Source organism: Dermacentor andersoni, chromosome 1, assembly GCF_023375885.2.
Source record: "Dermacentor andersoni chromosome 1, qqDerAnde1_hic_scaffold, whole genome shotgun sequence".
Lineage (NCBI taxonomy): Eukaryota > Metazoa > Arthropoda > Arachnida > Ixodida > Ixodidae > Dermacentor > Dermacentor andersoni.
The window spans coordinates 308,935,574-308,949,040 of record NC_092814.1 but is presented as its reverse complement, the minus strand read 5'-3'; the positions used below and the strand labels follow the sequence as shown (position 1 = coordinate 308,949,040).

The following is a 13,467-nucleotide window of genomic DNA, read 5'->3' as shown; positions in this document are numbered from 1 at the left end:
GATTCGCCAGTAATCCACGTGCACTTAGGATGCCGCGAAGGACCGAAGAACCCCACAGAACACCAAAAAGACATTCGCGCACGATTAGGCCTTCACTGGCAGATCTACGCGAAGCACGACTGCGCGCTCGCTGTTCGGGCAAGTACAGCGGAATGAAACAAAACAAGAGACTCATAAACCTGCTGCGCAGATGAGCCACCCTGTAAGTTGCAAACGGAAATCCTGAAAAGCTTTCAAAAGGAAATGCGTTCAAAGGCACGCGATGTCACGTGCGGAAATTAATATTCCGATTTTGACACATCTTTTTTTTTCCCTCACTACCGACGCTGAAAGAAGAGCCTCAGACGATGCCTCAGCCTCACAGATTCCGCTTGCGAGGGCGTATATTTCCGTCGGACGTTGTCGAAGAGATTCTAAAGGAATGCCAAGTCGTTTACCGGACTCCACCACCTACCATCCTCAAATTAATGGTCTGGCAGAAAAACTTAACCGCACGATGGGCGATATGTTCGCAATGTACGTCGCTACCCATGACTGAAACTGCGACCATGTTCTTCCCTTCGTGACGTGCACGCATATAATGCTGCCACGCAGACCACTCCTGGATTCTCTCAGTGCTTACTGACTTTCCGGCACAAACCCTCTTGAACGCTAGACACCGTCCCTCCGCACTACCCTAATATATCCGAGTCTATTAACGAAAGTTTTCCATACTGCTAAATGAGATGAAGAGAGTCGCATACTGCTGATCAACCGCACCAAAAGCACCATCGCGATGCCTCGAAGCAGTCCGCACGTTATGCCCTCCACTCACGTGTAAAGCTATCGATCCCTTCAGCCAGCCTCGGTCTTGTCGACGAAACTCCTTTCGGAGTACAGCAGCCGTTGCCGTGTGGTCAAGCAATCTTTGCGCGGAAACTGCGTTATCGAGCAGCTTGAGCCGCATGCGGAACAACGAACGCCAAGGGCGTGAGACCATCCACAAAGACTGGCTAAATCCTTACTACGACCCTGTAGTCGTGTCCTGCCCCTAAATCGTCAGGATGGAAATTTTTCCGAGGAAACATAAATATAGTTAAGGTCAGGGCTGTTTGTAGAAGCAGAATGCGCTGCTTGCGCAGGAAGGTGGAAACTTCACCTGTTCTCGTTTGGATGGCAGGTCGAAATGCTCAGCTCCGTAGGCACGCGATCTAAAGTTATCCAAATCATACGCTAAAGTTTTCCTAGTTAAAACATAATTAACGAAGATACTGACTTGTGGACATTGCGTAGATTGGCACAGTTGAGTTACACTTGCCGAATGCGACGACAGCACAAGAAGGGAAAGAGTGTAATTTTTCTCTCGGTAGACAGAGAACTTCAACCGGCAAACTATCAGTTTCCTTCTGACGTAGCGAGTAGTATGTATCGTCTTCTTTTTGGCTGTTTTCCGCGAAAAAGCTTATTACTCGGTAGGATTAGCTCATTAGATTGACGTTAAAAGAGGGAACTACGAAGAGACCTCGTTAGCGTGCCCAAAATAGCTCGCAAGGCTGGATGAATGAAGCCCTTCCATGAAAGCGAACATGTTCGCTCAAACACCGTCAACCCCGCGCTCGTATATCACCGGGTTGGCAGTGCAGCAGAGCGTAGCGGTACACTGACCACCTCGAGCGCATTGCAAAATACCGCGACGATTGCGAAAATTCGCAATGTTACTCCGCGTCACGCAATTCGCACTACAAAACCTCATGCGCATAAAATGATCAGAATGGAATCAGCCACGCGTGGGCACGACAACATAAATGAATGAATAAATAAATAAACAAATAAATAAATAAATAAATAAAGAAAGAAGCGCGCAAAAGCGTTTGGGCTGCACAACCGCGATAAAGCGCAGTGCTTGGTGAGCGCATCAATCGAAATGAAGCGCAAGTCGCTTATCACTTTCTTTCTTCTTTTTTTTTTCTATTTGTGAGCGTAACTTCCAGACAGCGGCCACCCACGTGGTAAATGCCCTTTTGCCAATAGTGTACACACCACATTTCTCGCTAACGAAGTAAACAAGTTAACAACTCGTGTGTGCCACGTCGTGTGGCTACAGTCCTTACGCATTATGTCCCAAGATCTGGATACTCAACAGAAACCTAAAATTACGGGGTTTTACGTGCCAAAACCACTTTCTGACTATGGGTCACGCCGTAGTGGAGGACTCCGGAAATTTCGACCACCTGGGGTTCTTTAACGTGCACCTAAATCTAAGTAGACGGGTGTTTTCGCATTTCGCCCCCATCGAAATGCGGCCGCCGTGGCCGGGATTCGATCCCGCGACCTCGTACTCAGCAGCCCAACACCATAGCCACTGTGCAACCACGGCGGGTCGTGAACAGAAACCTCGAGAGCCTCAAAGCACCCCGACAACATTACGCGCTTATACAGGCGAGAAAGGCCTTGCTTTCTTTTTCTTTTTTTTTGTTGTTGGAGAGCTCACCGACCCACGTTACAGTGCTCTGTGCGCAACGTGTGCGAAACATCGGCACTGCTTTTATTCGTTTTTTTCATGCGCATACACGTTGCCTTTCCAGGAAGTAAACCACTTGTTGACAATCTAGCACCGGTTCGGTCATTTATGGCTTTTCTTCCGTGTTCAAACGTTCCGCGGAAAAAGTGCATTCTTTGAACCCAAGCCAACTAAAGCGCAACTACCCTACCGTTACCCGACCCTTAACTATATTACCCTTACCGCTATTCAAATGCACTTATTATTATGATGTTGTTTTTTCACTTCCGAAAAGAGGACGCACAGCTGTTTCAAGAGGAAGCTTTAGCTCGGTTGCTCCTATGTAAATACATGTGAAAGGAGAATTCATTTTTCTCGGCAACCACTGCACCAAATTTGACGAGGTTTGTTGCATTTGAAGAAAAAAAAAATCTAGTGACTGCTGTTTTCGACTTTCTTTATTTAGTTGTGAATTTTTTGTTAAAAATTGGCAAAAATCGCGAAGTTTCGGAAAACGAAACTCTCAAGTTTACATCCCTGTCTTTCGGCAATGAAAAACGATATCAAAATTCTGTGCATTGCATCTAACAGTACATCTAAAGCGGACAAGAGAGAGAGATAGAGGAAAGGGGAAAGGCAGGGAGGTTAACCAGAGGGGAAGATCCGGTTTGCTATCCTACGCTGGGGAAAGAGGGGAGGGGGAGGTAAAGTGATAACAAGAGATAGAGATAAAGAAAGAAAGGATCACAGACATACAATCACAGTTGGTCACTGTCGCCGCACACTGTCACCGCACAGCGGACAAAATTGATATATTACACATGAACCTGAAAGAAATTTAGTAACATGGAAATATAGCTTTTGCAGAACCCTTGTACACAACGTAACGATTTCACGTAATATAGATATTGACATATCAATTTTCCCGCTTTTAATGGTCTACTGGATGCCGTTTACAGAACCGCCATATCTGTTCTTGATGCAGAGCTATTAATTTGTGAACTTCCTGCTTCTCTTTTTTTCGCACTTTGGAATTTTCGAAAATTATTTTAACAAAAGTCAGGCCCTATCTTGATATTCCGCTGCCGGCAGTCATTAGAAGGTACCTTTCTCTCTCAAATGCAACCGATTTCATTAGAACCGGCGGTCCGGGGGTTATTTCAGAAAAGCGTTTCTGCGTTTTACATGTATTCGAATAGGCCGCGTCATGAGTTGGGCCCCAGCTAAAGCTTCCTCTTACGTTGGACTTCCTTCTACTGACCGAGACAGACGTGTAAGCTGCGAATGTTTTCTCCTATAGCCTCAACGGAGTACCGGTGCACTTCGAGCCGCTCGAGACGCTCCGCGAATCGCTTCGTCCCGCGGCACAACCGCGGCGGCGAAACGATCGCCGGAGCGTTCCGAGCGTTCCAGCCCGTTTACCGCGGCGCCAATCGAGCGCAGCGGGCTTTAACCCGAGGTCGACGTGGCGGAACCCACCTCGAAAATAGAGGTGACGCGCAGCTTGTACAGGACCGGAATGACGACGAGCGTGACGACGGGCACGAGCAGCGGCGCCGACACCAGGCTCCAGGCGTAGTGGAAGCCGTGCGCGTAGTAGTGCGCCCCGAAGCCGATGACGCCGATGGCCGAGATCATGGAGGCGAGCACCGACATGGCCAGCGGCAGCGTGCCCATGGTGCGGCTGCCGAGGAACACTTCGTCGGCCGTGGGCGCCTTGCGGGCTCGGCGCGAGAAGGCGAAGTACAGGCCCAGCCCCAGGTTGGCGGCCATCAGCACGCCGAAGGTGACGTGCTCCACGTTCACGGACATTTTTTTTTTTTGTGTGTTTTCGGTATCTTTTTTTTTTTTTTTTTTGGCGTCGTTTGGTCTGGCGAGACGGCGATCCTACCTCCGCGGTGATGTCGAGAGCCTCGGGTTTCAGCGGACGACGTCGACGGCGATCGTGTTCGCAGTCAGCCGCGCAGGACCGGCGTCGTCTCTGGACACCTGCGACTCGGCGTTCGGTCCATTTATGCCCCGCACAGGCGCGGCGAACACTGGCGCTGCCTGCATAGTGTCGCACGATGAAAAAAAAATAAACAGACTAAAGAAACATGTGCGCACATACCGAGGTCGGCCGGATGCACTGCAACGTGTATACGTTATCGAAGACATGCGTCGCTTTTTGTCGCTATTTTCAGTGTTCCCAGTTTTCTTTTTTTTTTTTTATGACAGTCGCGTGGTTGGGATCGCAGATCATGAAACAGGTGCACTTAAATTTGACAAACACGCGAGCCGAGGCAGGTTATTCGTATTACAGTTATTCATCGATTAATTAATATCATTAAGAAAATGAATGGGTGGCGCAAGGTACGCATTGTCTCTTATCAAAAGTACCCTTCTTTGCAAGTGCCACTTCTTTTATTGGACATGTTCTTTCCAACCAACCTCGAATACCTATCAACACTTGTTGCTCCGCTAGTTGGTTTATGCTTAATACGGTGTAATAAGACCAGGAGAGGAAAGTGCGTCACTCGCAACTAAGTGTATTCATAGCAGACAGGCAGGCTTTCGTGAAAATTGGTTTTCTTTTTTTTTTCTGCGCCACATGCGGAACTGTTTCCCATTCTTAGGGCATGCATTGAGCAAAATGGCGTTCTAGCTTTTGAGAGGGCCGCAGATGTATCTGTTGATAACCGCATGACCTTGCAATAATGTTATCTTTGCTCGACGCTTGTTTATTTCGACACTCACGTTTACATTCAACGTAAGGATATCTTTAGTGCTTCAGTGCATAAAACAGCGTTTTCCTAAAAGAAGTAACTGGAACGCCAGTGCATTTCGTCGGACACGTTGAAAATTATGACCTCTGGTGCAGTCCAGAAAATCTGTTTCAAGTGGATACGCCTTAAGAACTCGCCTGCTGTAATTCGTGCATTGAAATGTGTGGCGTAAACCAATTAATTGAAAAGTTAATTCGTGTATTGTTAATTATTTAATTAAACGTTTTCATTTCTCGCAGAAGTGATGGCCGCCTCATCGATTAATTTAGATCAAGGGTTAGAATTGTGCTATCTGCCAAAGGGAATTTTTAAAAACTTTTGACCTTCTAAAAAAATACACCCAGTATGCTGAGTGTGCGGTCGACCGTGCTGCACGAAATTTTGCTTACTTGCGGCAAGGTATATATTGTGTTTTTTTTTTTTTCAAACAATTTTTGATTATGAAAGCCTACAAATGTTACTCGAATTACGTCACTACACATGAAATATCTGCTCAGGCGGACATTGTTTGCCTGAAAAACTGAAACACTCAATTTGCTAACTTAAATAATTGCATTAATTAGCTTCCAAGTTACCAACGTACGTTACGGCACATGTTTACATTGGAACGTTGAAAGCAGTCATCACAAAAGGTATAGCCCCGCGTTGTTTACATTTCAAGATAGTCAAGTAGATCGAATTAACCGCGGCGTAAAATCATTCGTTCAATTTGCCAGATTACACACGCGGCACCGCGAATTGCGGCTCATGAACGAAAAGCTTTGTGAATTCAGTGTCTGGGCCCTGTTGCGATTCGCCGAACGATGACACGTAGACGACAACATTTCTCTATCACGGCAAGTATTGATGAGCGCTATGGCAAGTGGTTCCGTCGCCTAGTCGTTCCCCAAGAAGACACTGGCCTATTGGCCCCGAGAACGAAGTACAGGGGCGCTGCGAGCGCCGCTCGCGTGACGTCAGGGCACGGACTCACGCCTGTCGTCTGCTGCAGTTCGGGAGGTGTCTGGGAGCCTTCTGCGGTGTTTTCGTTTGTTCACCCTGATTCCCTCTGCTTGTACACTTATGGCGGTCGTCTCAAATATATTTTCACGACGTCTTCGTTCACGAAAACGTATGCAAATAGCTTATTTCTTAGACGACAATACAGTTCTCAATGGCAACGCTACAGTGTGAGCCGAAGGAGCGCAGACCAGCTGACTGCGGGCTTTTCATGCGCGGGGCGACAACTGCAAAAACATAGCATATAAGGATCCAGTTATGATACCATACCTGCCGCCGTGCAAAATGTCACAAACGCTGACTATGAATTCTACAACAGTTACCTTGATCTTAATCCGCTAAAACAGCCTTGCTCACGACGAGTAGTTCATGGTATAATATACAACTTTTGTATTTCTTCACAGAAACGCTCGGCAGTAACACGAAGACTTAACTAACACTGCAGTTTGGATTCTACCTGCACTACTTGCTTCTTTAACTGCTTCTCAATATTAGGCGGTTCTTCACGTATTTATTTAAAGTTGCGGCAATTTGAAGTAAACTTATTGAAGCTTACAACTGTTTGCAGAAAACGAAGAGGAATGTACCAATATATATTCCCTTTCCCCTGCTGCACATTCAAGTCACCTGAGCAATTTACTGGCGCTAGTTGCTTAAGGAATATACATGACGAATCTGTTTGGCGAACTGACACAGGCTGCTTGGTCCAAATGTTTTTCTGAAATATGCCCTTTGGACCGTATGGCTGCAGCCAGAAAGAAGCTGAAGCGTCATTCATTAGTAGTATGGGACATATTGAAGTTATAATTCCCCGGCGGAGGGCCCCAAAATGCTTGTAGTGTCTTCCTTATGAATGTTTGCGCGAGGTTCTCTTTTATGTACTGACGAAGCGAATAGTTCTCCCTTTGTATAATTGAACAACGCTGGATCGAGACAGGCTGAGGCAGCAGGTGCTTGAAGTTTCTTTTTCTGGGCAGTCTAAGCTGCGCTGTAGTACCTCGAGTATACTTTAGGCATTGCAATTGGCGCTGTAAAAAACTGCTTTGTGGTTTCAATTCGAATTTGTAGTGAACTGATGGGCTTCGCGAACAATGTGTGCCTCGCCACAACGACAGTCGGTTGCTACCGGTGCTTAGGGAGAGGGAAGGGAGGAAGAAATAGAAAAGCAGAAGGCAGGGAGGTTAACCAGAATAACGTCCGGTTGGCTACCCTACACCGGGGGAATGGGAAATAGGAAAACAAAGATGACAGGGAGAGAGGAGAAAAGGAAAGAAGGGAATGAGCGGTGAGTTCGCTGACGCGTGTGGTCTAATAGTAAGTGCACTGATAGTCACAGACGTTCACACAAGCCCGTCGTCCTCAAGAAGCACAGAAGTGCCTTCACCGCTTTATGGGCCGACGAGCGATGGGAGCGGTGTTCCAGCAGCACTTGCACGGAAGGCGGCCGATTGTCCAGTTTTGGGAGAGCGTAGCAAGTTCTTGTAATTCTGGGGCGTATCGTGGACAGTGGCACAGCATGTGGTCGATATTTTCTTCGGTGCCGCAGACCTCGCGTGCTGCACTGTCGGTCACTCCAATTAATGTAGAGTGTTGTCGATAAAGGCTAGTGAAGGCTACTACTCTCGATCTTAACCACAAAACATTTCTTTCAGGTGACTGCTACTATGGTACTTGTGTATTAACTATGTAAATACTGTACATGACGTGCCATCGCGTTAGCGGCCATGGGCAATGCGTTTCATGGGGGCCTGTTTTAGAGAGCGGTGAAAGTAGCAGCAAACTTTTTCGTACGAAATGTGCGCCTATCCCTTTATTTTACGCATTAATAAAGTGGCCATATTCGACTACACCAACTCGCTAGAGTAATAAGAATCATGATGTCAGCTTCGCTGGGCAGTGTCTTTCTAACACGGATAACATGTTGACACCAAATACCAAGACTTTTCTTCCATGTAAAATGCAATGTCTCTCATAGCTAAGTACTAAAGCCATGTTAAGTGTTTAGCAAAGCATCATGCACAACTTCGCGTGTGGAATTTGCAGACATTCTTTTTACGGAAAATTTATGGACAGACGCAGCGCATATATGCATTGCAAAACATGTAGACCACTTCAACGCTACATAGCTTGCGATATCCAAGCCGCACATTTTCTCGACTCATGCGCTTTTGAAGAAGGAACTGTGGTTCAGGTGTGGCAGCAGAAAAAAGCCGACATATGCTTGAATAATTACGGTTCGAGCAACCAATACCTCAAGCATACACGAAGAGAACGAGCGCGCGCGGCAGCCGAGCGAGCCGGATCGAGCGGCGTCCTGGCCGTGACGTCACTCGCGAGAGGGCGCCACTCCAAATTCTCGCCGCTAATAGGGGCAAACCTTTGCAATCCCACACAAGGCGTACCCTGCCGCTCGCGAGATCGCCTATTGATGGATCTCTTTGTTAAGTGAATAATTGATGGCACAGTTTTTCCCTATCAAGCTGCCATCGCTGCGTTTGGAACAACGACCTTCGCATTTGCGGCACCTGTACGGTTGTCGACTATGCTACTGAGGAAAAGAATTCCGGGAACACTGGGACTAAATCCCTTCCATCCATGCGCCACCGCCGCTTTTTTCGACCCACCTATAAGGAACTAGGGATATTTCAGAGGCTTAGAAATGCTTAACTTACGTAACCCCCCTCCCCTTTCCGTTTCCTATTCAATCTCATCTTTGACATGCCCGGTATTTCGACTCAAAACACACGAGGCTGCTATCCTGCGGTCTGGCTATTACGTCCTAAACATCCGGTCCTCGCAGATAAGTTGTTACTCTTGAACTCTTCGTATTAGAGCAGGTGCCAACCTACCGTGACGCTGGACATATCAACAAAACGAATCGCTAATTCGGCCCCTGGGCCTGTATTCCCAAAGGCGTTCTTACGGTGGAGTTGTTCTTAAGAGCAGCTGTAAGCCAGTCTTTTTGCTGACCCATTTTATTTTGCATTTCTTTTTGGTCATCGTCGATTGCTCCGAGAGGCTGACCCTGGCGATGGCGCGGCAGTATCCGCGAGGAAAATGGACTAAAAAATGAAATGCATCGTTACAAAACACGGCGTCGAGATTTATTTTGCCCGTAAAATGGCCGCAGCTGGTTACTGGCTTCGCGAAATGGCCGCTAACTATATGCTGTTCGCAACGCTAACCGAAAAGCCACGGCAGCGTTTACACGGCGGCAGTCCGTCTCGCGCTCGTGAAGGCTGAGGCTGAGCGTTTCTTCTTTCTTTTTATTACGGGTGAGGAAAGAGGCAGAGCTGCGAATTTATTATTTTTTTTTAGTTTTACATGCTAAAATCATGATATTACGAGGCACGCCGTAGCAGAAGACTCCGGAATAATTTTGACCGCTGGGGTTCTTCAACCTGCACTCAAATGTTTCATTTCGCCTCCACAGAAACGCGGCTGCCGTGGTCGGGATTTGACCCCGCGACCTCGCGCTTAGCAGCGTAACACCACAGCCACCAGGCCACCACGGCGGGTAGAAGGTGCGAAAGCAAGTCGGCCCGTACGGAAAGTATACGCCGCACCAACTTCAGCGGGCGCAGATCGCGCGCAATAGCTTGGCCAATGTGTCCGTTACTATACGGAGGTTACTCTTTTTTATCCACCGCTGTTACCGTTCGTCAGCCACGCGTGTCGAGTCCGACAGCGATGGATTGTGCCGTTGCTATCAGCTTGCAGGTTTTCGCGTCTCTACGTTTTCCGGAGAGCCGCTGGTATGGGCCTTCGTGGTCCAGTAAATCTCACAGCGATGGACAACCTTGCGCGCTCGCTACCGCGTGGATCTTTCTCACAGAGACGCGTGCTATGGGAAACCAGCGCTGGCCAAGAGGCGCTACGACAGTATTAGTGTGCAACACTTATACGCTGACGCCATCCGGTAGGGAGGAAGCAACGAAGGTGGCGCGACGTACTTAACGATAATAGACGCGCGCCTGTATCAACGTTTGCATAGCCCGATGCGAACGACCAACTTCTGTCCATGGTCATGTCCATGAGCGCGTGCGCTGCTACGTCCCAACACTTCGGTTCCCTGACATGTGAGCAGCCGCCAAAAGTGTGTCTCGAGATGATCGGGAAACTTGCTGACGGCGAAATCACGGCATGTGATATTCTGGAAACTGTGTCCACCGTTCGCGCGCTAGGCTGTGCGTTACGGCGATGCTGTTCGCACGCAAAGGTTCAGTGCTGGTTGCTCACAAGTGCGACGCGCGAAGCTTTCATCGGCGACCTTGTGTGCGTGTCAGCACTTGTATTGACTTTAGAAAAAAATATTCGATAAATAAATAAATAAATAAATAAATAAATAAATAAATAAATAAATAAATAACACAATTCGGTCCAGTGAAGCGCGGTCTAGATTTGCTGACGCTTGGCACAGCTGTCCAATACTAGGTGTGATTGCTGAATGACGGCGAAAGACCATAGTGTTCTGGGCCCGTATTTACAATAACCTCTTACGCTATAGTTGTTCGTAAGAGACAATTTCAGCTAATTATGTTGCTGGACATAATATTAGAATAGCAAAGAGCACGAGCGCAAAGCTCTGTGAATTCGGCCCCAGAATTGCCGGCTAAATAAGAAGAACGGCGTAAAGCACTATATTGACTTTATCTTCTACATTATGTTTTGGCGGTAACGTTAGGTTTTAAGAGGAAATTGTCATTGTCTGACGATAGCATGGCACATGAAGAAAGAGGAGCTCACAATGTTCGCTGGAGTTAAAGCTATTCTATTTGATTTCACGAAAGCACAGTAAACGTGGTGTGGTATTGACAAGAATTATGTACTAGAGCCTGAAATACATTTGCGCTTGTTACAGATACAAAATAGATGTGATCAGAGTGGAAATTATGTGAACCTAAAGTCAAGACGTATAAAAGGACCTGTAAAACTATTTCCCAGCAATATTGTATTCATGTTTATATTACTGTCAGTCACGTGTATATACATATATACCTCACTGTAGTTTATTTGTCACCGTGACAGCATTGCCTGCCGCCACACATTAGAGTTCGTAACCTTAGTTTCATGGTCGGTACACATGCATCTCTCATGTGTCTCTGACTCCACCGCAACTACTCTATCTATGAATGATTTAAAAAAAAAACAACCAGCGAAGTTAGGCAACCAGTGATTGTTGCACATTGTTCTGACGACACATAACCACAAAAAGAAGTCACAGTCTCGCCGGAAAGGCGAATCATCGATTGCAATAGCAAATTAGTTGACAGCTATACGACGTAAGGATAGTAGTTTTATCAGCCGTATAAATGTGTAAACACAAGCGCACTAACTAAATTAACAATCACGGTGTTATGCGCGCAGAGGCAAACATGAACACATCTCACTCGATAACTGCGGGAACTGGCTGTCGAAACGCTGGAGTGAGGAAGCGCGGCAGCAGCAGTGAGCGAATTGACCTTTGTGCTGCGTCTCGCATCAACGCGGCCTAAGTCGCGAAAACAAGGCGCGCGGCCGACTCTGTCCCCGCCGCAGATGGCTTTCAAGATACAGCGGCCCGAGCGAGCGAGCGCGGCCGTCCAGGCTGCCTGGAGAGGAACGCGCCCCCCCCCCCCTCCCTACCCTTCCCCCGAAGCCTCCCCACTTTCCTCTCTTGCGTGCGCGAGATTGAGTCGCGATCGCCGGCTCACCCTCGCACGCTTTCACTCGGACATCCAGCTACGGTGCGCGGCGGCGATTTTATCGCAGTTGGACTTTACGCGGAACCTCACGGCGACGGCGACGGCAGAAATGCGCCTGGCGTGTTTATATAATTGCTGTCGCAATAGAAATAATAGGAAAAACAAGCTAACAAAAAGAAGGTTCATGTTTGCAAGAGTCGTTCGACAGAAGCAATGCAACGTTGAAAAACTCCGGTAGGTTTATGCAGATTTGACGGTAGATTTGGTATGCACGACGTGAGAGATCAAGAAAGCCTAGCGAAGCAACTGTACGGAATGGATGCCATGAATGGAATGGGAGCCACATTCCAGCTTTATCTGACTGTCCGGCTTTTTTTCAGTTCTCTCTCTCCCTACCACAATCAACTGGCACTTATATATAGTACATGAACGGTTTGCGATTGGGGCTCGTATTGTCACAGCACGACTCAAATGGCTGCCCCATAAAAAAATAATGCCACCACGAAGGACAGCTCATTGGGCCGGTGTTAGTGCGCCTTTCAGTGATTCTTTCGCTCTCTTTTGCTGTTCCGCAGAGACCACTGGAGAAGCCGGATGGCCTGGACGTCTCGGACCAGAGCAAAGAGCATCCACAGCATCTGTGCGAGAAGTGCAAGTCACTCGGCTACTACTGCAGGCGCGTCCTGTAGGGGATCGAGCGACAACCTCTCTCCGCCAAGCCTTTCCGGTGCCTCTGTGGTGTACAGTAGAGTTCATTTACGTGGCTCCCAAAAGCCTATACAGTAATTCTATAGCGTACAGCGATGGCGCGCTCCCCATATGAGGAACGTTTGTTAACACCCGAGAACGCCATTTACGCAGAGCACGGCGCCAGTGTATGTGTGAGCGTGTGGCGGTTGGTGGGCGAGCACAAGGGAATCCTCTATAGCGTGTCTGTAGTCTGCATAGCTGCGGCGTCGACAGTCAACGTGGGCAGATGACCGACGTTTTGATCGCCGAAGCCATCAACGGCGGGTATTCTCACTTTTTGGTGGTAATCTCGACGCTTACTGAATGACCTATGCAGTATACTTCACACCGCCCTTTTCTTTTCTTTCGCCGTGTTCCTGATGTAAACGTGGTACGTGTTTAATGCTACATTTTTTTCCCTTGCAAGTCGATTAACAGAATCGGAGCGCTTTAAGCTGCATTCACATGAGAGGACGGATTGCTGCACTGTGGCTTGTTTACTCAGAATAAACGTTATTTTCTAAATTTTTTGTCACTTTTCCAGACAGCTGCAATGGCCTATACTCATGGCCAAGAAAAAAAAATTGCGCACAGCGTGTTGTTACACGCAACCCGCCAGGTTTTTATCCCGGAATCAGCACTTGTTGCTTTGATTCCCATTTCCTGTCTAACGCCGGTATACGCATAGACTAGCGCACTTGCTAGAAACTAGGTGTACTTGCGTACTCCGAATGCTACGTGCATGGTGATGCAGCGCGGACATCATTTCAGCGCGAGTTACAAGTAACGTTCATCTACGTACATATATGCT

At 47.7% G+C, this 13,467-nt stretch overlaps 2 protein-coding genes across 2 annotated transcripts in view; one reads left to right on the top strand and one right to left on the bottom strand.

Annotated features, from left to right (window-relative positions):
• Positions 1-5,860, bottom strand: part of LOC126548045 (sodium-coupled monocarboxylate transporter 2-like) — a 129,563-nt gene extending 123,703 nt beyond the window's left edge. Inside the window, exon 1 of the mRNA XM_050196125.3 lies at positions 3,959-5,860. Coding sequence (XP_050052082.3) covers positions 3,959-4,291 — 333 coding nt within the window. The 5' untranslated portion in view covers positions 4,292-5,860. The remainder of the gene's footprint in view (positions 1-3,958) is intronic.
• The window catches only part of LOC126548047 (zinc finger CCHC domain-containing protein 24-like), a 226,764-nt gene extending 213,583 nt beyond the window's left edge, over positions 1-13,181 (top strand). Inside the window, exon 4 of the mRNA XM_050196128.3 lies at positions 12,503-13,181. Within this exon, the coding sequence (XP_050052085.1) occupies positions 12,503-12,616 (114 nt within the window). The 3' untranslated portion in view covers positions 12,617-13,181. The remainder of the gene's footprint in view (positions 1-12,502) is intronic.
• Positions 13,182-13,467: the final 286 nt, after the last annotated feature.